The sequence below is a fragment of the Arvicola amphibius genome, chromosome 12, assembly GCF_903992535.2.
Source record: "Arvicola amphibius chromosome 12, mArvAmp1.2, whole genome shotgun sequence".
NCBI classification, from domain to species: domain Eukaryota; kingdom Metazoa; phylum Chordata; class Mammalia; order Rodentia; family Cricetidae; genus Arvicola; species Arvicola amphibius.
In genome coordinates, this window is record NC_052058.2 from 25,379,627 (window position 1) to 25,403,284 (window position 23,658).

General features: G+C 45.2%; 1 protein-coding gene across 4 annotated transcripts in view; it reads right to left on the reverse strand.

Annotated features, from left to right (window-relative positions):
• Rft1 (RFT1 homolog) overlaps positions 1–22,964 on the reverse strand; it is a 42,980-nt gene extending 20,016 nt beyond the window's left edge. For 3 of the 4 annotated variants that reach the window (XM_038350148.1, XM_038350151.1, XM_038350150.1), the window contains exons 1-7: positions 22,852–22,964; positions 18,323–18,408; positions 16,435–16,551; positions 14,887–15,076; positions 13,020–13,121; positions 8,831–8,968; positions 179–257 (exon numbers count right to left, since the gene is read on the reverse strand). In XM_038350148.1, the coding sequence (XP_038206076.1) occupies positions 179–257; positions 8,831–8,968; positions 13,020–13,121; positions 14,887–15,076; positions 16,435–16,551; positions 18,323–18,408; positions 22,852–22,914 (775 nt within the window). In that variant the 5' untranslated portion in view covers positions 22,915–22,964. Of the gene's footprint in view, positions 1–178; positions 258–8,830; positions 8,969–13,019; positions 13,122–14,886; positions 15,077–16,434; positions 16,552–17,648; positions 17,765–18,322; positions 18,409–22,851 lie in introns of all 4 variants that reach the window. The other variant, XM_038350149.1, reaches the window with a different exon arrangement.
• Between the last annotated feature and the right edge of the window lie 694 nt (positions 22,965–23,658).

Consider the following 23,658-nt stretch of genomic DNA (forward strand, 5'->3'; position numbering starts at 1 on the left):
AACAGAACGCTAAACAAATAATGGTTCTCCACCTTCATTTAAAACGAAACACAGCAAGCATTTTCTAGGTGTCCTCTGTGAGGACCCCAGATAGGCGCTCTGGAGTCAGCGCCCCGTGAGGTCTCTCGCTTCTATCATGATCTCCCAGTCGCTCAGTGTGACCTTTTGCTTTACTTACCTTCTGTCAAAATCTGTTTCAAGAAAGACTGTTTGAAAAAACTCCAAGTCAATTTAGCCTCTTTCCAATTGACAAATGCCTAAAAGGAAAACAAATCATAAAACAAAATTACCAGCATTTCAAAGCTAAGAGTTACCTGGGAGACAAAGGCCCATAAGGTCCCAACTCGAATAGTTTCCTCTGAATCTTCAATCAGAGATAAGCACACAGAACCAAAATATACCAGAAAATAATGTATACGGTAGCTATAATTTAAATCTTGAATGTTCCTGAAGGCCTTGTGGTGAAAGCCAGGTCTTCAGTAGGACCTGACTGGAAGGTGGCAGAGCCTTTCAGTGGTGTGCACTGAGATAGGACTAAGGCCACTAAGGATGGGCTGTGGAGGGCACTGTGACAGCCCCTTCTCTTCTTTCCCTTCCCAGACAGGAAGGAACTTTTTGTTCAGCCACGCACTTTCGCCACAATGTGCCATCCTGACACAGGCCCAATGCAGCAGGACCAACTGACCATGGATGGAAAGCTTTTCTGGACAGGCATCTTGTAATCTCAGTACCCAGAAGGCTGAAGCAGAAACATTCTGAGTTCAAAACCAGCCTTAGCTATAAAGGGAGCTCTAGACCAGCCTAGATTACAAAGTGGGCCCCTATCTCAAAAAAACAGAGCAAAAAAACCTCCAAACAGGAGTGGTGGCTCCTGTAATTCCAGCATCAGGAGGCAGAAAAAAGGACTGACCTCCATCCAGAATATTCTGATGACAGTGAGTTTGGGGCCAGCTAGACTATAGAGTGAGACCTTGTCTATAAAAAAACTAAAACTGGACTAAACTTTCTTTATGATTTATTTCGGTTAGTTGTTATAATAACAGAAAGCTTACTTCCAAAATTGGAAGGCAAAGTCTTAGGCATATCTAAATCATACATAAAGAACCCTAAAGAATTACTGGTGTTCCTTTGGATGCCTTTGCAAATACTACCATATCTAAAACACAGTTCACATTCAGTTCTTTCCTTAAAAAAAAAAAAAAAAAGATAGATAGACAGACAGACAGACAGACAGACAGACAGACAGACAGATAGATAGATAGATAGATAGATAGGGTAGATTAGTTCTTCAAATTCCACCTCTTGTATTCCGTATCTTAAGGCTACGTTCGGCCACTTAGCCTTGGCACAGTTATAAAGTGTACTCACATATTCCAGAAGAAAACCAGCCTTCCTAGGTCAGGTAAACCACTCAGAATCGTACAACAGAGCAAAGTCTAGATTAATAATCACAACAACAAAACCCTAACTTTACCTCTGCCTCTTCTGAACCTTCCAGGAGCCTCAGGCTGCCACTTCCTAAAGACAATGAAGGTGAGGAAACAAACACTCAGCGAGGCTTCAAGCCAGAAAGCCACAAGTGAACAATGGATAACTGGTTTCCCTCAGTTCCCAGTGGGGACTCTCTGTCGCAGGCATCCTAGAATCTCAGACTTTAAGTCCAGAACAATGCTGCCCAGTAGAATTATAATGCTTAGTTTTCTGCAGCTATAGAAAACAAGAAAAAGAAACAAGGGAAATCATTCTGTTTTGGCTTCCTTCCTTCCTTCCTTCCTTCCTTCCTTCCTTCCTTCCTTCCTTCCTCCCTCCCTCCCTCCCACCCTCCCAACCTGCCTCCCTCCCTCCCTCCCTTCCTTTCTTCCTTGCTTCCTTTCTTTATTATGTATACAATATTCTGTCTGTGTGTATGCCTGCAGGCCAGAAGAGGGCACCAGACCTCATTACAGATGGTTGTGAGCCACCATGTGGTTGCTTGGAATTGAACTCAATGCTCTTAACCACTGAGCCATCTCTCCAGGCCCTCTGTTTTGCTTTTCAACACATGCTCTAGCTATATAGCCAAATAACTTTAAATTCACTATGTGGCTTAGCCCTCTGTCTCATTGCCATGACAAAACACCTGATGCAAGAGACTCAAGGAAGGAGGTTAGGCTGGCCCACACTTCCAGGGTCCGTTCTGGAAAGCCAGGAGCTGAGGCAGCTGGCCGTGCTGTATCCACAGTTAAGAAGCAGAAGACAATGGATTCCAATGGTCAGCTCCTTTCCCCTTCAGTTTATCTAGTCCAGGACCCACCCATGGCTGGTTCTGCACACACTAAGAGTGCGCCTCCCCACCCCAGTCAACCTAATCTAGAGACTCCCTTACAGACCTGCTTAAAGGGGCCTTTTCTAAATGGTTCTAGCTCCTGTTGGGTTGATAATCAATATTAGCTATTATAATATATAACCCAGGCTGCCGTTACTGATGATCGTCCTGTCTCAGCCTCCCCTCCTGAGTGCTGAGATACAGATATGCAACACCATAACTAGCTAATTAAGACAAACGTGTGTGTTTGTGTGTGTGTGTGTGTGTTTGTGTGCATGGTAGTCAGAAGACACCTCTGGGGAGTCAGTTTTCTCCTACGTTTACATGGATTCCGGGGTTTGAATCCAGGTTACCAAGTGTGCTCAGCCGAGCAGCTCTTCCAACCGGGCCATCTCACTGGCCAGACGTGACTGTGAACGCCCTGCTTTCTCGCCTCCACACCCGAGTGCCAGGACCACAGTCCCACACCACCCCACCTCATCTCTTTTAAGACAGGGTCTTATCTAACCTTGAACTCAATATGTAACAGAGGATGACAGTGAACTCTGGATCCTCCTGCCTCCACCTATCAAGTGCTGGAATTATGGGCATGCCATCACATCCTGCTACATAATTTTAATATACTTAACTCAAAATATTATTCTGCTGGGCAGTGGTGGCGCATGTCTTTAATCCCAGCTCTCAGGAGGCAGAGGCAGGTGGATCGCTGTGAGTTCAAGCCCAGCCTGGCCTATAGAGTGAGTTTCGGAACAGCTCTGTCTTGAAGAATCAAAAGAGAAAAAAACATAGTTCTCTTACCACGTGCTGAAGATAAAGACACAGCGCAGCACTTCACACTGTTGCTTTCACCCCAACCCTTCTACACTTACTGCTCCCTCAATTCAGACTATCCCAAAATGCTCCACAGCTGCATGCAGCTCAGGCCAGATGACTACTTTAGCCAGGGCAATCCTAGAACACCTCTGAGAAAGTGGGGGCTCTTTTTCAGCCCTGATCCTTCTCCCCTTTTCTTTCAGACAAGAAGAGGATGGGCCTGAGTCCCCACAAACTGTGCTGCCTTCAGGGCGTCAAAAACTCTGAGAAGATGCCAAAGTATCTCTAGCCCTGAAGGGAGCCTTCCCCAGGCAGAAGGAAATAGGGCCAAAGATGTTTGTTCTCCAGAACAAAAGGTGCCAGACAACTTAACACCACAAGAGGGCACTGTGCACCACTTATTCAGAAGAGAGACAGCATCTCCCATCTCCCATCGCCTCCGCCCCGGAACAAGGGTGTCCTTCTGAGGGTCTGTGCTGTAGCACCTGTGCTATTTCAAAGGAAACGAGAAGTTCAAGTTTGCCCATGGGCTCTTGGGTCCTGCCACCCCCGCCCCCTTTCCGAAGACACTCACTTAGGTGGCCCAAGCTGGCTACCTCAAAAGCTTGTAGCCACTGTCCCTCCCTATCCTCTCAAATGCTGGGATTGGAGGTGTGCGTCACTACATCAGACCCCGTGATACTCTTGTTGAAGCCTACTTGCCAGTAAGTAGTAGTATATGTGTTTGGGCGATCGGTTCAGCTTTCAGAAGAGAAAAGTCCTTGGGAGAGTGAATGCTAATGCCTTCAGCATAGATTCAGAAGGAAAGGCCACACTATTTACTATGGCCAAAGTGTTCATTAAGGACACGTTGGCAGGAAGTCCACTCTGAGGCTTGGGTTCTCACGCCGCTAAGTGATAGAAAAGAGGAAGCAAATTCTGGGAACTTATGTCCTCCTATTTAGAATGGATCCACCAACTATTTAATAAAGCTGAGCTAAGACAGGCATGAATTCCTCTGAAATCTCCTAAGCAGACATCTACAGCCTTGCTGTGTTAACTGGCACCGAGACTCAGAGGGTGAAAGGTGAAAGGCACTGTATGAACGGAGACAGGCTTAGAATCAGAATCAGGCTCGTCCTGCTGAGTCACTCTTCCCCTCCCAAACTCTTCTGACTCAGGATGAGCAGCTGTAGCCCTCCACACAGACAGTCACTGGGAAGCCTGAGGCCACGGGCGTCACGGGCATCGTCGCCTCCACTGCTCCACTGCTCCCTACAGCATCCTCTCCCTTCTGCTTTCTCTTCACACACCAGTCCTCACAGGCCACTGGCTGCCCCAGACTTGCCCATCCTCCCATTTTCATCACCTCACGACTGTCCTCATCACTTCCTCCCAGCCAGACTTTTCACTTAAACTTCTGGTCTAGCCCATCCTTTTCCTGTAGGTTCAGGCTCTGTACTAAGCTTAGAGCCTAGTTTAAACTGCTTCTTGACTTAGCCCAAAGACCATGGGCAAGACAGCTAACTTTGCTAAGGCTTGCTTTTGTCGTCTGCAAAATGAGATAAGCTCTATCTTACAGGAAGATTAGTTAGGCACTCAAACTCTGAGGCACAAGGGACTAAGAGCTTAAGGCTATATATAGTGAGACCCTGTCTCAAAGAGAGAGAGAGAGACAAAGAGAGAGAAGTCCTGTTTCACGGAGATCTTAGGGGCTGAATGAGAGAAAAGTCAAACACTATAAAGCCACCCAGCACAACTAAAAACCTTTCAGATGGGTATAGTAGCCCAGCACTCAGGAAGTAGGGACAAAAACTACAAGTTTAAGGGTATCCCTCAGCTACATGGTTAGAAGCTAGCCTGGGTTACATTAGATCGTGTTTCAAAAACAAACAAACAAACAAAAACAAAAAAACAATCCTGAGAGAAGACCAACCATTGTCTTCACTTGTATACCTACTGCTGAGCCCACCTAGCTCCGGCCACACAGAAGGCCCTTGCTGAACTCAGTAGGTCACAAAATACAACAAAAAGCTGTGGAGTCACCACAGCAAGCATGTGATGGAATACCCAGTGCAGACTCAGCCAGCCACGCTGTGCTGCGTCATCACATGCACAGGACTGTGTGCATCTAGTGTCATCAGAACAGAAGCTTGGGACGGCTGAGAATCCTATCTGCGTTCAGGAAAGCTTCCTGGAGGAAGCTGCCTTGAGAGAGAGCTTAACAGGGGAGGACAGAAGCGAGCCGTGCATGTGTGTGGTGATATTCAGAACCGTGGGAGAACTAAAGAGATGCTTCAGACTATGGGGTGACTGGGCTCCTCGAGTGGGCCAGATCGGGAGTGGCAGAATAAAGGGTGGCTAGAGATTATGAAGGGAGGTGAGCATGGCATGGGGCGAGCACCAAGAAGTGGTAACCCTGGTTTGAGCTTAATTTGGGAGCCAGTGGAGTTTAAAGAAGGTTTTGTTTTGTTTTAGAGTAGAAAAAGATTGGTTATTTTTTTTTTTTTTTTTTTTTTTTTTTTTTTTTTTGGTTTTTCGAGACAGGGTTTCTCTGTGGCTTTGGAGCCTGTCCTGGAACTAGCTCTTGTAGACCAGGCTGGCCTCGAACTCACAGAGATCCGCCTGCCTCTGCCTCCCGAGTGCTGGGATTAAAGGCGTGCGCCACCGCCACCCGGCAAGATTGGCTATTTTTAATTTTTTAAAATAAAATTTGTTCTTCAACAAATTTGCACACACATACAGTACTTTACTGACCTGGCTCACCCTTTCCCAGCTCCCTATCAGCCCTGGCTACCTGCCATTCCCTACAAATTGTTCACATTTCATGACAAGAATGTCCATACTCTGAATCCCAGACCAGTGATGGGCACAGCGCAGGTTAAACAATGCTTTTGTTCTCCCTGAGGTTTTGAGTGGTTTTGCACAGGAGCCTGGGGCAGACTGCCACTCCAGGGAGACAGACAGGCTACTGCTCACGGGAGAGCTGAGCACACACAGACTATTCTCTTCTTGACGTTTGTTTTGTTGTTTTTGAGGCAGGGACTCACTATGCAGACCAGGCTGGCCTTGAATTTACAGAGACCCACCTGCCTCTTAAATGTTGGAATTAAAAGAATACACCACTACATCTGGCTTAAACTCTTATCTTTACCCCATTAAAAATAATAAGCCTGAGTAATTTTTCTACCTGGAACTTCTCAATATTTAAGTAAATAAAAACTACCTGATAAAAAAAGCCCGATTCTTTTGGAAGACTAGTTAACCAACCACATAGATCAGAGCCAGTCCACAGAAAGCAATCTCAAGGAAGTGGATTCAAATCAAGCTTCATGGTTTGGGGTTACAGTCACTTAACTCCTCTGACCTTCAGCTCTCCCATCTGTAAATGGAGACAACATTTACCTCATAGGACCTTGTGAAGATGTAACACAAAAACCCACGTTAGTGCTGGCAAGAGCGGTTCCTGTACTAGACTGCTTTTTCCTCCCTCCCTGAAGCTCTCTATCTCCCCCTGCATCGCTTCTGGCACTACTTAGAATTGAACCAGGACCTTACAAACATTAGGCTATAATCTTAGACTTTTTCCTCTTTTTTTTCAGTTTTGAGACAGGGTCTCACTAAGCTGCCCATGCAGCCTGGAACTCACTATACAGCCCAGGCAGTCCTTGAACTCTTGATCCTTCTATCTCAGCTCCTTGTGTGGCTGTCATGTGTTATCAGGTCCATCCTTAAATGGCTCTTTTCAAAGTTCGAATGACTTTGTGGAGCTCCTGAAGTCTTCAGATGAGCCTCATGAGTCAGATAAGCCAATTTTAAATATAACGACTCTGGTCAGGTGTGGCGGCAGTCTATAGTCCCAATTATTGGTGAAGAGGAGACAAGAAGATTGAGCCTAAGAGTTCAACCCTAGCCCAGGCAAAAGAACCAAGTCTCCTCTCAAACAAAACAAAACAAAATCAGAGTCTGTAGGCTTCAGATCTATCCCCGATGCCTTCCAGACCCACAGGAAGCTCTCTGAGACCTAGAAATGTCTCTTCCTGTATGCCTGTGTTCTGAGTCGCACCAAGCATGGGGATTGGGGCATCTGTCCCAGCACTACAAGTGCAGGTACTTTCAGTGTGGACTGCTTGTTAAACTGTGATGTTCTCATGTCATTGCCGTCAGAGCCTTGCTCCAGCACAGCCATGTGAAGATGGTGACACCCACTTGTGCCACGCCAGCGTTCAGCCTGTACATGTCCCATCTCATTAGACTCTCAAGACCTTATAAGGGATGTGCCATCATTACCCTTATTTGGCATGTAAAGAAACTATTAACAATTCAATTGCCCCTTTCCAAAACATCCTAGAGAGCAGAGCTGGTCCAGTATGAAAAGCTAGTTAGATGGCAGTGGGCACTGGAGAACAGGGTAGCAGAGGGGCTCTTCGAACCTGCAGTCCTAACGATCTACACCCACAGAGGAGGAGACGCAATGGTCGCCAACTGTCCCTGACTCAGGTTTGCTAGGAGCAGCTGATGAGTATGGCGCTCCTTGTTAACACCTGAGAACACACCTGGCTCTGACACAGACTCTGGTCCTTCTTAAAGAGCTGTACAACGGGACTCCATAAACCCTGAGACTATTTACATGTGTTTGGCTACCTCTTCACGTAATGGCAAGAGAGAAGTCCAGTGGATACCCTTCTACTAAAAGCGAACAAGCAAACAGGAGCCGAGAAAAAGGCACGTGCTCAACCAGGAGCGAGTGGGTCTGAGGAAAGGCTGTGGTGTACTGTCCCACAAGATTCTTTGGCTCCAGGCCAGCCAGAAGCACTGACCCAGTGGAGCTGGAAAATACACGGCAAACAGCCCGAGAGTGAAAGAGCTGAGTGGAACAAGGCTATGCTTCATCCCCACATGCCAGCACCCAATTCTCTCATTTGGTCTAATGGGGAAACAGTCATGTGAAATGCTGGCCTCATGCCAAGATTAAAAACAAAACAAGACAAAAGTGACCACCAGCTAGACATGGCGTCTTTCCTATCTTTCACACCAGCACTCCGAAGGCTGAGGCAGCAGGATTGCAAGTGAGAGGCTGGTATGGGATAAAAAGTAAAACTTTGTCTCAAAAGGGTCCAAAAAGAAAGAAAGAAACAAACAAACAAAATAACCACTGGGGGTTATTCCCGCATTCTCATATTTTGGACTGCCTCTGCCAGAGGTCAACACAGACTATAGGAAAAGGCACAGATGAAAGTGGAACACCGGTAACTTGATCCCCTGCAGGCTCCTAACTTCACTCTACCCTCATCTCCGGCAGGTACTTAATGTGCTCAGTCCCTGAAATACAGAGTCACAATGCCGGCCTTCAGAGTAGGTACGCCCACTGGCTGAGAACATGAGGCACTTATAGGGCCTAGCACAGCTTTTCCTCTCCCAGGAGCAGGTCCGTCTCTGGGGAGACACTGCTAAGTGCGATATTGGTGGGCGGAAGTGTGAGAGCCACCGAGAGGCCAGGGATGTTCAACATTCTGCAGTGCAAACCACAGTCCTTACACCAAAGAGCATCCTGCCCCAAAATCACCAGTGCTAAGATTTGGAAATCCTCACCTGGTATGTGGCAAGGACTCACTCAATAAATACAACCTGCAAAATTATCTTCCTATTATAATAAGGCAGTGCAGTTTCTTTAATTCAAGGCCAACCATCATCTGTGAATTAAATGATAAGAGATAAAAATGCATTACTCACTCTGCTTCTTGTAATAGTGGGCAACAGTTGTGATATTCTGGAGACAGGAAGAGTTAGTTGCTTGGTTGATTCTGGGGAATGCAGTAATTTTATTAAATAAATCACATAGCAGAGCACCAGAACAGCAGTATACAAAAGCTGAAACAAGAAAATAAAGGGTTGAAATGAAATTGTTTTTCTACAGGCATAATTACAACAGGACTATAAATATCCTCTTCAAGGTAAATAGAACTCGTGATTAACTTTCCAAAGAGCAGCACAGCACTGAACTCAGGCCAGCTCCGCTGCAGCGCCTTCATGCACAGGCTCCAAGCACTTCACTTGCTAGAGAACTGAAGCACCGTGGCAGATGCCACCAGCTCAGATCCAGCAATGTCAGGTACCCACCCAGCAAACTGCGGCTCCAGGTGCCCCCACCGGGCTGACAGCCAAGAATATGCCATCATTTAGGACTGGCTTTTCCATAAACCGTGGAACCTGTGCTATTTATGATTACAATGGAATTGGGCTACTGGCTCACTCCTCTGGCAGGGTGACAGCTGATTCAAGCTGCAGGAGGAAAAGGTGGGGTCGTAAGAAGGTCCCCCTCACACTCCGCCCATCTGGGACAAAAGAATCAATTCTGGTCAGAAGTGGGCCATCCAGCTTTTGTTTGCAGGTTGAAAATGAGTATCCAAAAGGGCCCCTTGCACAGGCTCCCTTCTGCCCTCCTTCCTTTCTAAGAATGGCAGTGCACCCTAGCTCAAGAACTGGGGCCACCAACCCCCTCTTTCTACTTGCCTACACCAAGGAAGCACCTGTCAAAAGCCATGTGGCAGGGAAAAAGAGGAGCCGTGGTTGGTAGGCTGCCTCCTGTGCGCTCTACTCTCAGCCATGCATAAGGCCTGTCCACCAGCCTTCAGGCCTCAGGCCCTTAAAAGACAAGCAGTGTGGTTGGGAGAAATAGCAGCCATGTCGATTTTCTGCTGAGCGGAGTTTTGGGGAACAGTGGCAAACTGAAGGCAGGGTACCACAGCCACAGGACCCTCCCTACTGTTTCCATAAGGACAAAGTCACATGATAAAAGTTACCGTTTTAACTACAGGATTCAGCGGCTTGTAGTATACTTATATTGCTGTAAAACCATCAATGTATCACCACTATCTAATTCCTTAATATTTTCATCACCTCAAAACAAACTACGGACCCTTTAAGCAATTACTGCTCATTCCCCATCACTTGGCAACTGCTAATTTGCTGTGTCTGTGGACCTGCCTATCCTGGACATGAAACATCAAGGGCATCATATAATTGGCCGACTACTTCTTTCACTTAGTATGTTTTCAAGGTTTACCTCCATCGTAGAATCTGTCAGTAGCTGTCTGTTCTTACCACTGACCTCTGGCTGTCCTGGGACTCTGAAGACCAGGCTGACCCCAAATTTATATGGCTCCTCCTGCCTCTGTCTCCAGAGTGCTTTGATTCATATAAGCCATCATGCAAGGAACTTCTTAGAACTGAATAACATTCCATTACATGGACACATCAAATTCAGTGGCTAATGGGCATTTGGGTGTGTCTATCTTTTGGTCACTATGAACAGTGTTATGGACATTCTCTTTGGTGTGCATACTTGAGAGTGGAAATGCTGGGTCATATGATAGCTGTTTAATTCTTAGAGGCACTGTCATACTGCTGTTCATGGCAGCTGTATTTTTTATGTGTAGACCAGAGATGAACTAGTTTCAACTTCTCCACAACCTTGTCTACAGTTGTTAATCTATACCTAATAAAAACAATACCCGCCCTAGCAAGGAAGAAGTAATAAAAGTGTGTTTACTGTAGAATATTATTTTCCAGTGTGTTGCTTTTGTTTATGCTGCATTTGATTAACTGTGAAGCTGTGATTCTTTGCCTGTCTAAAACACCTGATGGTCCTGATGAAGAGCTGAATGGCCAATAGCGAGGCAGGAGCAAGGATAGGCGGGACTGGCAGGCAGAGAGTAAATAGAAGGAGAAATCTAAGAGCAGCGAGAACGAGCAGCAAGAGAACAAGGAGAGGAGGCCATCAGGGGCCAACCACCCACCTACACAGCAAGCCACGGAGAAAGAAGCAAGGAAAGGTGTACAGAAATAGAGAAAGATAAAAGCTCAGAGATAAAAGGTAGTCAGGATAATTTAAGAAAACCTGGCAAGGAACAAACCAAGCTAAAGCTGAGGAATTATACATGAGAATAAGTCTCCATGTGTGATTTACCTGGGAGCTAGATGGTGGGTCCCTCAAAAAGCCAAAAGAGTAAAAATCATATATTTGTTTATTCAGTTTTAGTCAGATTTTTTCTGTGTAGCCCAGGTTGTCATGAAACTCACAAGGTAGACCAGGTTGGCCTTGAACTCCCAGAAGTGCCTGCCTCTGCCTGCCCAGTGCTGGATTTAAAGGTCAGGACAGGCCCTCGCTATGGTTTTGACTTGCATTTCCCTAATAATTATTGATCCTAAATATTTTTCCATGTGCTTATTGTCCATTTATTTTATATATTCTTTAGGAAAATGTCTGTTCAAGTTCTTTGCCCAGTTTTTATCTGAGTGGCTTATCCTCTTTGTCAGGTATAGGTATTCCTTATTTACTCTGAGGGGAGTTTCATGGGCAGTTCAAGGAAGACCTGGGAGGCAGGTTTGACAAGGGGACTCTCAGTGCCCGAGCAAGGCTCACGTGCTGCTCTGCAGTGTCACTGCATCTGTTACACATCTGTCAGTGACTGTCCTGTGTCTCACTGTATGGAAACAAATGCCTTCCGTTTCCTTTGCTGAACTAAGACCCTACCATGGGTAGGAGCTGTGCATTAGAAACACGTAGTGCCAAGTGCCTTTCCCACAGTAAGAGCAGATCACACTGGGTGTTCCTGAAGCCTTCTATCCTACCAGAGAGAATGCATAAAAACAAGGATAATGACGAGAACTACGGGTCTAGGTCCAATAAGACAAGGGAAAAATAACCACAGATAATCTCTCAAAACTATGTATCTCTTTTCAAATTGGCTTTGTAGGCAATTTTCATTCTTAATTAATTTTAAATCTAATTAGTTTGTGTTCCATAAAAAATCTGTAGTTTTTAGAGGACATAGGAAAGAATGTCAAATAAATCATTACTAAATCATTTGCCTTCTTAAACATTAATAAAAACTACAAACTAGAAATCCAGGCATGGAAGTTCATGTCTCTAATCTCAGGAGTTTCGAAGCTCACTTAGGAGCACTGCCGTAAGTTCAAGGTCAGGCTGGACCACAGTGTGAAACTGTCTCCAAAACGAAAACCACAAACAAAACCAAAACAAGGGAAACCTACAAAATGAAGCCAGGAAAATTGTGAGTGCAAGGTTACGCAGCAAGACAGCAAGACCCTGTCTTCAAAATAAAAACAAAAACAAACAAACAAACCCTGCAAACCACTTCACACATCTTTTGATACCAGCTAAATATCTGATCTTAGGCTTCATTTTGGTTACTTTCATCTTGTTTATTTATTTAGGCCTTTGAGACAAGGTCTCTCTGTGTAGTTTTGAACTCTAGCAGGCACTGAGCTTGTAGACATGAGCCTGTCCCACCTCTTGAGTGCTGGGATTGAAGGTGTGAGCCCCATGACCAGCTTTAGGCTTCATTTTTACAAACAGTACTTTCAGTCCAGCACAATCTCTGTTAGAGCTGGAACTACAGACCACAGCTAAAATACAAGATGGGCGAAAATTGCTAAACCTGAAAATGGACTTGCTTGGACTTGAGTCATTCAGTTTGCATTATGCGAGATTTCAGTCTAAGTTTCCTCCTATTCTGCCAACAGCTGATGGAAATTCTAGGAAAATAATACACATACAATTTGATTCCTACCCCACCCTCTTGTTCCCCCCCCCCACTCCTCCATTAGACTATGAGACAATCACAGACCAGTTTGATATGGGCCTGCCCACAGAATGTCTAAAAGGAGTTTTTGATGCTGGACAACTGGAAAGGATGACCTTCCCCAGGTCCCTAGGGACCCTAGTGCCACTGTGTGAAACAGGACGGGTACAGCAGCTGGAGGGGCGGTGGCAAGCCACAATTCTGGAGTTTCCAACTATTCCCACAAGCACGAATACTGTGAAGATAAACACGTGCTAGTGGGAACAAGGCAGGAAAACAGATGTGGACAATGTGGAGTAAAGCATGAGCCTCACCTGCGCCAGAGAAAAAATGTACAGACCCCAGTGAGGCAACCACAGCACAAGGAAAGCCGTCAGGACACTCCGGAAGATGACGGCCATGCTCTCAGCAAGGACCTGCACACAGAGAGGAAATATAAAAAGTCGTCACACACACAAAACTCAGCATGGTGGTTATCCTGGTAGAGAGGGTGGGGCATCCACAGTAATGCTGTATTTCTTGGGATAGATGAGCAGTTCACTCATCTTTAGTATGCTATGCATTAAGATATAATACACATATATGCTACTATTCGTTAAATAATGTCTTTTAAAAGAGGAAACGAAACATCAATATTAGCATACAACTTAACAAGATCACTAAAAAAATCTGAAATATCTTATAGAGCTGAATTTTAATTCTAACTATCATCTTCCTTATTACAAAATCTACTTTTCATTTATACTATAGAGAGGTAATCCCCCTTGCTATGTGTGTGTATGACCAATGCGTCCATACATGTATATGTACGTATAGCAGGTACACAGGCGTGGGCACGGCACATAGGGGCCAGTGATCAAGGTCAGGTGTCTCCCTCTGTGGCCCTCCACCTTATATGTTTTGAGACAGGGTCTCTCGTTGGACCTGGAGCTCAGTGATTGGCTAGGCTGGCTGGCCAGCAGGACTCAAGATCCTCCTGTCTCTGCCCCACAGTGCTGGGATTACAGGCATGGTTTATAATATGGGTCCAGGGATAGTAACTCAGGTCTTCATGTCTTGAAGAGCAAGCACTTCGCTGACTGAACCATCTCCCTACCACCCCCTTGTCTTTGAGATACAATCCTGCAGTGTAGCGCAGACGAGCCTTGAACACACCATCCTCCTGCTTCAGTCTCTGGAGTACTGGGATCGTTTGTGTTCACCATCATCACTCAATAGTCAGGAACAAACTCTAGCACAGCCCATCTGATAAATTCAAAATAATAAATCTATCATGCTACCCTTTTCCAATTAGTCCTCTACTCTCAAATCTAGAAAAATCATTCTCTCCTATAAAAAGTTTTTTAAAAATACCACACATCTGGAGGCTGGAGAGATGTCTCAGAAGTTAAATGCACTAACTTCTCTTCCAAAGGACCTGGGTCCAGTCCCCTGGACACATATAGTGGCTTGCAACTGTCTGTAATTCCAGTTCCAGATCTAATCCCCTCTTCTGGCCTCCAGAAGAACCAGGCACCAAGCTAGTGTACAGACACAAAGGTAAGCAAAACACCCATACACATAAAATTAAGTAAAAAATAAATAGACTGCACTTCCAGACATGGTGGCACACACCTTTAATCCCAGCACTTGGAAGGCACAGGCAGGTGGATCTCTGTCAATTCCAGGCCAGTCAGGGCTACATAGTGATAGAGGACTCTCATTGGTTAATAAAGAAACTGCCTTGGCTTTTTGATAGGGCAGGATTTAGGTGGGTGGAGTAGACAGAACAGGATGCTGGGAGTAAGGCAGATGCCTCGGGCAATCGCCATGCCTCTCCTCTCTGGGACAATCGCCATGAAGCCAGCCACCAGGTCAGACATGCTGAATCCTTCCCGGAAAGATACCACCTCGTGGTGCTACACAGATTATTAGAAATGGGTTAATCAAAATGTGAGAGTTAGCCAGTAAGGAGGCTAGAAACTAATGGGCCAGGCAGTGTTTAAAAGAATACAATTGGTGTGTTGTTATTTCGGGGCATAAGCTAGCCAGGCGGCCGAGAGCCAGGCGGCGGGAAGCTGCCTGCTGCCTCCTCACTACAACATAGTAAGACCCTGTCTCAAAAACAAATAGTCAATAATGACTAAAAACCCACACTTTCTCTTACTGTCCACATTTCCTGTTCACAAGAGGGTCACTGACCTTGAGCTTAACAAACATGTGTGCTTGTGCCAAGACCCAGAAAGGCTCTCCCAGAAGCTCCAGCACTGCTGAGAGACCAAAGAGCACCACTCCAGCTCCGTAGTGGGGCACCACATCTGGATCGGGCACTTCAAGCAACTGCAACCAGACCCAGCCCAGGAGTAAGGACCAAAATACACCCAGGGGGACACTACAAGAATAGAAAAGATGTTTTTTTAATACACAAAGTTTTGTCTTAAGTATAAAAACACATTAAAATAATAACATTGAATGAAAGCAACCATCATCATAAAAACAATCTCCACAACAAGAAGCTGTTAGCGGGGAGTACAGACATCACCGACATGCCTGGCACTATGACTGAACCCTTCATCTCACTGGCACACCACAGTGATCCTCAGTCATTATCCCCATTTGGAAGGAAACTGAGGCTGAAAGGGACCGGTGATTTGGCCAAGAACACAGGACCCAATCATGATCTAACGCCCAAGCCTACAGCATACCCACTGGTTTAGACTATGTTGATGTGGGAGAGTCTTCTGTTTGCGTTGATTTCATTGGTTAATAAAGAAACTGCCTTGGCCCATTTGATAGGCCAGCCCTTAGGTGGGTGGAGTAGACAGAACAGGAAGAAGGAAGTGAGGCAGATGGCTCAGACAGTCGCCATGTCTCTCCTCTCTGAGATGGACACAGGTTAAGATCTCTCCTGATAAGCCACCCCTTGTGGTGCTACACAGATTACTAAATATGGGTTAAAGCAAGATGTGAGAATTAGTTAATAAGAGGCTGAAACTAATGGGCCAGGCAGTGTTTAAATGAAGACAGATTGTGTGTTGTTATTTCGGGGCATAAGCTAGCCAGGCGGCCGGGAGCTGGGCGGGATGAAAAACAGGCCTGCCTGCAGCTCCCCACTACACTATGTGAAGGAGAAAAGTTTTCAGAAAAGCCTGTTTGTTGCCTATACTTAAAATGGCAACAGACATTATACATCTTGCACCCCAAATAACCAATAATCCCCAGCATGGCACTGATTTCATGTGTGTATCACAGGGCACACAGTTGACAGTCATCTTGCCAATCAAATGACACTTGCCAGCCCTTCTGACAGGCACTTCTGTGAGGCAACAGTTATGCAAGAGTGGCATTGGGAAACACCTCCACCACCAGCCTCCTGGCGGGGATCTAACTAAAGAAACCATTTTAATTTTCAGCTGACATACTTGGTCTATAAGAACATTCTAAAGAATGGAAGAAAGGTGTAAAGAAGCCTTACCAGACTTTTTAATACTAAAAAAGTAGTTGCTAAAAGCTCAAAAGAAACCACAGGGCAAAAAGATTAGGAATAAAAAAAGTGGAGCAGGAAGACAGGAACCCTACCGGAGAGGAGACCAAGTAAGCAGTATCTCCAACCAGACTCCCTTCCTGCTGCTACAGTTAGTGCCCGAAACCCAGTCTGGAGACAGTTAGATGTGGGCAGGCTCTGTCATTTCACTAGGCACTCTCGGCATGTGTGTTCTTAAAACTCGTCATTTCTAAAGCACAACTCACGTTAGCCACAGGAGGTTGAGGGTCTGACTCCAATCGCGCTGAGCACCGCCACTCAGACAGGCTCTTCGGAAGGCCTCCCTGGCCAGGAAGACGGTCGTTGAGTAAAGAAGGGTTAGTCTACAAAGCAAATGTAGAAATTGGTAAGGCCTCCAGGCTAGTTTTTAATTTTTTATTGAAAGACTCTGAGATTTTTCTAGTAAGTGAGACAAAAAAAGACATTGGTCACAAACCAATGGTGAGCCCAGTGACCCAAACTTGTGATTCCAACTATATGGGAGGCTGAGACAGGAAGACAAGTTCAAGGCCTGCTGGGCTACAGAATGAGTTCAAGGCCAGCCTGAACAACTTAGTGAGACCCTATCTCAAAATAAAAAGTAAAAAGGAGACTAGGGATGTGGCTCAATGGTACAGCACTTGCCTAGCATGTTCAGAGCACCTCAGAAAAGACAGACAAACTCCCAAAGCCCCACACCAGATGGGGATATAGAGCACAAAGTCTCTTACAAGACCCCACCAGTCTGATCCACATGGCAACCAGCGTTAGGAGCCACACAAGGTACACCTGACTGTGTGTGCCTACAGCTACATCTGAGACAGAAAGTGCTGCAGTGACCTGAGAGCCTACAGCCTACGGCTGTGGGCAGAGGTGTGGTCCTGGCCATAGGAAGGAAAGACAAGTTTATCAGCCCACATAGCAAGGGGACCTCCTGGTGACACTGGAGCTCTGCGAAAGAAGCAGAGGTTCCATCACACGGAGGTGCTAGCCAGAGAGTTTTAGGGCAAACAGCAATGCAAGCAGCCATTAGATGCTGCTGCAATTCCACTCAGTAGGATTTGCCTGAGTTCCTTGCAGGTGGCCAGCACCTGGGTCAGTCTTCCTGTACCCAGAGAAAAGCAGCTATCAAGTGCATCCTGCTCCCCATTAGCCCACCCACATTGCAGATGAAGAGCCAAAGCCACACCTTAAATAGTGAAGATGTCAGGGCAGGCACCTGACAATCTGGAGGAGAATACACAGGAGAAACCTCTGATCCCTCTTCCTTTCTGCTTTTCAAATGCATATCTCAACGACTCCTCTCTGCTTCAGCTCAGCCTCGGGACTCTATGAACCCCACCTAGTACAAAGCTAAGCTTGGGAACTGCCATTAGGCTCTTTGAAAAATGTTGTAAGCATTTGGTTGGTAAATACCAGGAAAATTCTGTATGGAACATACTGTTTGTTGTCTTGTTTATCAGGAGATGAAGAAACACCCGAGAAGCTGAGCGATTCCAAGGACATCATTTCATTTGTCTTTGTGTCACTTGTGAAGACAAAATAAGTGTGGGTGTCCTTGAGCAGAGAAGAAACAAGCTGGGTCTAAGACAGAACATGTTCGCTTTCCACAGAACCAATCGCAAGGATTCAGGCTCTGATCCTAGCTACCCTATCTCAACTCTAAAAGCACTGAGGCGGAAGTGTAGGGGGCTGGCTGTTCCAGCCCTGCAATTATGAAGCACATCCTCACGAACTACAGAACTCTTGCTTCCTGCATTGTGTCAGCAGGACAAGAACACTGGATTATACCTGAGACAAGGTTTGCAAAGAATTACTCCCACTCTCTCCTGGCTTCTAAGAGCAGAGAAACCGGAAGAGCTGTGGGAGAAATGTGCATTTGGAGGTTGCTAATGGAAAACCCTGCATGGGTCCATTAAACACAGCAGGACCCGCTCATCCCCCCCCCCTCCCCCCCCCCCCCGACCCTGCACTTCTCTTCAGCCCACTGCTAAAGCACAGGGCTACTGGGAAAGGTATGGTTCTAAATTCTGAGGGTGGCACATGGGTACAGTCTGAAAAAAACTGTGACTCGTGACGAGAGTTGCGGACAGCGCCAGGGTGCCTTCCTCTTACCTGACATTCACTATGCCCACGATCTCCTTAGACAGGAAGCGAAGGATAAATGCATTCAAGACAAAGGTGATTAATCGAAACAATACCTGTAAGAAAATACAGATGAGTTATGTTTAGAGTATTGACTTCACTGAAAGGAGGACTGTGAAGCTGTCCTTCCCAATGCGATGTGACATCACAGGCAGCTCTGCTATGGAGACTCATCTCTACGATCCTTACCTCATTTGGTTTCTGTAAACTGTAATTCCTTAGAGGCTCTTGCCATGCTGAGCAGGGAGCAAAGAACCCAGGAAGGAATGTGGGAGTCTCCCTTATTTACTAAGGAGATAAGAGAGGCTGGGCAGACTCAGTCTTCAGGCTCAAAGTCAAGGAGACAGAGCGAGAACTGCAATAGTGGTTCACATTTCTCCAGGGCCCTAGCTAAATCTCCAGACACATCCAGCCTACAGCCAGTGGGCCACTTGCATCCCAGATAGTTATGGAGGACACCCAACACATTTCTGGATGACAATGTCAAAAGACCAGACATGCCCAAATCCTATTTAGAAACTGAACACACTGAAGCAAGAGGCTGCAGAGTATGGTAGGTTCACCAAGAATCTGGGATATAATTTCTTCTTTTCTGCCCGGCAATATCTAGAGATTCCAAGGATATTTAATCTCTTTAAAATTGATTTTCTTAGTTACACAGAAAATACTATGTTTATTGAATACTTACCCCTTTCCAGAAAGGAGTTGATGCATCTTTTAAATAACAATTGTAGTAATAACATGAAATGGGAATGGGAAAATAGCATCTAGTTATTGTCATTTAACACAGACACATCCTAAGACTTTCAAATCTTTCCATTAAAGAAAACCACCCAAGAGCCAGGCAGGGCAGTGGTGGTGCCTGCCGTTAATCCCAGCACTGGAGAGACAGAGGCAAATGAATCTCTGAGTTTGAGGCCAGCTTGGTCTACAGGGCAAGTTCCAGGACAGACAGCCAAGGTTACACAGAGAAATCCTGTCCTGAAAAGCCAGAAAGGAAGGAAGGAAGGAAGGAAGGAAGGAAGGAAGGAAGGAAGGAAGGAAGGAAGGAAGAAAGGAAGGAGAAAGAAAGAAGAAAGCCATCTAAATAAAGAGTCCTTCCCATGAGATATAGGAAAACCAGAACCTGCAATTAAATGGGGCTCCCAAATGGAGCTGCTGAATAGGATGCAAGTCTCACTCATGCGCTCTCCTCCCAGTCACAAATGACAAATCACTTCAGTGTTCAGCATGCTCAAGGTTACCCACAGAAGATTCGATCAGTGGAGACTAGAGGACTACCATGGTCTGAAAATGTCTGGGCCATTAACACTCTAGGCCATTCCTAAAGTGTTACCAGTGTCAAGAATATCACCATGTTTATGAGGTCAGTCATAGGTGATCCTCTCTGACAGAAGCTCTGAAGCCTCTTAGAGACATGTAGGTTCATATACACATGCCAAATTCTGCACTCAGTGCTGGTGGTGGGGATCCAATTCGTAGTCTTATTAAAGTACTCTGCTGAGTCTCAACCCATCACTTAGTTTTAAATGAATGCATCATCTTCTAATTTTTACAAGCCTCAACTTCCTCTGTCGAACAAGGCTAAATATCTCATAAGGTTGATTACAGACTAAAATAAGATTATGGAAATGAAAGCATTTTTAGTGTATAAAGGCAATAAAAACATAATATGGTCACTAGCTCAGAATTAAGACCACAAATTACATAACAAAATGCTGCTGCAAAGCTACCATAAGTATCAGCATTATAACTTAAGGAAGCATAAAGGACTGAACTAAAACAATCAAAGAATATGTTATATGACTTCGAAAAATCCATATTTACAATTATAAAGTCCATCATTTTGTACAATCATATATGCTGATTACAAATTGTACATTTAAAAAGTTATTATTATCCAAGACACTTAAAGTCTTAAGTCATATCAGTATCTTCTAATTGTTCTGAATAAAGATTTGTTCTAATAACTCCTGATAAACCTAAGAAAGGTTCCTAGAGCGATCCTGTGTTTTAAGGCCACCAAGTGGTCCTTATTAGCAATATAACCTCCTTTCATAAAGGACTTTACATTTATAAAAGCTTTTACATTTATTAATTATTTAACCCTTAAAAACAACCAAGCAGGGGGGCTGGAGAGATGGCTCAGAGGTTAAGAGCATTGCCTGCTCTTCCAAAGGTCCTGAGTTCAATTCCCAGCAACCACATGGTGGCTCACAACCATCTGTAATGGGGTCTGGTGCCCTCTTCTGGCCTGCAGGCATACACACAGACAGAATATTGTATACATAATAAATAAATAAATATTTAAAAAAAAAAAAAAAAACAACAACAACAACCAAGCAGGCTAGTCATGGTGGTACAAACCTTCAATCCCAGCATTCACAAAGCAGAACAGGCAAACCTATTGAGTTTGAGACCAGGCCTGGTCTACCTAGAGAATTCTCATCCAGTCAGGGCTAAATAGATCATGTCTAAAGCAAGACAACAGCAAAAGCCAACCAGAGCTGAGAACATAGCTCGGTGATAAAATACTTGCTTAGAACATGTAGGGCTCTAGGTTCAACTCCCAACACCAAACAACAACCAGGCAAATGTGCCACAAGCAAAACTCAGAAAGAAAGGTCTGCCTAAGAACAAACAGCAAAAAAGTGAGTTCTACGGTTAAGTCATTTGACTCCGACTCCTGTGTGTCTTCTATAATCTGTTTCTTTTTCTCTGGAAAAATAAACACTATGTATAACACACTGAAGTCACATACATTGTGAAGTAGGAAAACAGAACTAGACAAATGGAGTTAAACAGAGTGGCCAGCACTCATTAAGCACACACTGTGTGCAAAGCGCTTTTCTCTATCCTATATCTGTATTTATGTAGCTTACCTCATTTCGTCCCTACACTGCCGTTCACAAACTTATTACACTTAAGAAAAGTAGCTGACATTGGTAAGCACCATGTAATGTGCCAGGACATAACAGGATTTTATCTAATCTTCCTAACGGCCCTGTGAGGCTGTATTTCTGTTCTCAATGAGGACGCTACTGGGATGGTGGCGCCTGCCTGTTATCCCAGCACTTTGTAAAGAGAAGCAAGAGTATCGAGAATTCAAGACCAGCCTGGACTACAACACAATACCTTTTCTCAAAAAATAAAAAAATTAAAATGCAGGAGTGGTGGCTCACACCTATAAACCCAGCACTCAGAAAGCAGAGGCAGAACAGATTTTCAAGTTCAAGGCCAGCCTGGTCTACACCGTGAGTTCCAGGACTGTCAGGGAGGCACAGAGAGACCCTGTTTCAAAAACAAACAAACAAACAAACAAAAAACCCAAAAGACTGATGTTCAAAAAAGCCAACCAATTTTTTTTTTACTTTAGTTTTTTTTCTTTTTTTTCCTTCTTTTTTTTTTTTCACTTGGCCCTGCCTCCTGAGTGCTAGGATTAAAGACCACCACACACACATACCTAAGCCAAGTAATTCTTATCTTAAAAGCAGTCCTCTAACCCGTCTAACTCAGCCAGGTACTCTCTCCTAACCTCTTTGTGCCTAAGATAATGGTGAAGGGCGATTCTGGACCTCTGTGCAATTGGATTGACAAGCTGGAGAATGAGGGCATTGGGAAAAATGAGGAACTTGACTTAGAAAAACTGACTAATCGGACAGAAAGACTATATACTATTCGGATCAGTGGTTCTCAACCTTCCTAACGCAACGACCTTTTAGTTATAGTTCCTCATGTTATAGTGACCCCCAACCATAAAATTATTTTCATTGCTACTTCAAAATTGTAATCTTGTTACTGCTATGAATCCTAATGTAAATACTCTTTTAAGATAGCGGTTTGCAAAAGGGTTCACAACCCATTGGTTGAGAAACACTGATTTTGATGAACTGGCAAATGTCACCTGGAAAAAAAAAGGGGGCAAAAATGTCTGTCAAAGACACACAGAAGAGGCAGTTTATTAAGTGCACACTAAGATACAGGTGCTGTGCTAAGTGTGTTTATTCAAATGATCCCAAGTAATACTTGCCAATTGCTTTCTGAATTAGATACTATTACTCTCATTCTGTCAATAAGTAGCTAAGACTCCGGAGCTGAAGTGATTTATCCTGAGTCACGCATCAAGTACTGCCTGAACCCGGATCCCTGTCTTAGCTATGCCATATAGTCTCTCTAAATAGTGCGGATCAGCGTTGCTGAAAGGTGTTTGATAACCAAGAATGGAACACACAAGAAATGAACCCCTTAAAGTAAGATAAGTGGACCTAAGTAGCCTCTGTCTCCCCCATTGGATTAAACGGTGTCCTACGGCTACATGGAAATGCAATCTTCAGAAAGAAAATGACAAGTTTGCAGTCATTCCGCCAAGACTCCGACTGCGGTCTTCCGACTCCTAACCCGGCGCCCCTCCCCGCCGCCGTGGACTCCCGGGGAACCGGGTAGCGCGGGAAACCAGGACAGCCTCCCCGCGAGGCGCTGAAGTTGGCGCAGCAGAGTACCTGCAGCAGGAGACTCGAGGAGGCCAGCCGGGCTGCCTGGCCCAGCACCTCCTGGCTACCCATAGCCTCAGTGCCACCGCTCAGAGGAGGAACCGCGCCTTCCGCCCCGCTCCGTCGCGGGAAGACGACGTCACGAACAGGTGCGCTCCTGATTGGGGACATTGACGCGGGGGCGGGGCACAAGAAGCTGCGCGCCCGAACATCTTGTGAGGCTGTGTCTTAGTCGCCTTTTGCTTTTGTTTTTGTTTTGGTTTTCCTTTCTTTTCCTTTCCTTTCCTTTTCTTTCTTTCTTTTGTTATTATTGTTGTTTTGAGAGTATGTTTAACTTTGGACCCTGTAGTCCATGTTGGCCTAGAACTCGCAGCCGGAACCCAGGCCCAACTGTTGTCTTTTGGTTTGTTTGTTGATTTGTTTTGTTTTGTTTTGTTTTCCATAGGATTTCGTTATGTAGTTTTGGCTAGCCTGGAACTCGATATGTAAACCAGGCTTGCCTCTAACTCAGTAATCCACCTGCCTCTGCCTCCCAAGTACAGGGATTCCAGCTCTTATTTGAAATAAGGTCTTGCTGTGTGGCCAAGGCTGGCCTGGAATTCACTTACAGAGTCTAAGATGGCCTTGAACTCCTGATCCTCCTCTCTCCAGCTCCCAGGTGATGAGACTACAGGAATAAACCACCACACCAATGTGTATATCAGAGAACAACTCTCGGGAGTCAGTTATATCCACCTTTGCATGGGTTCTGGGATCAAACTCAGATTGGCAAGCTTACAGGGCAAGCACTTAACTTGCTGAGCCAATTTTGTAGCC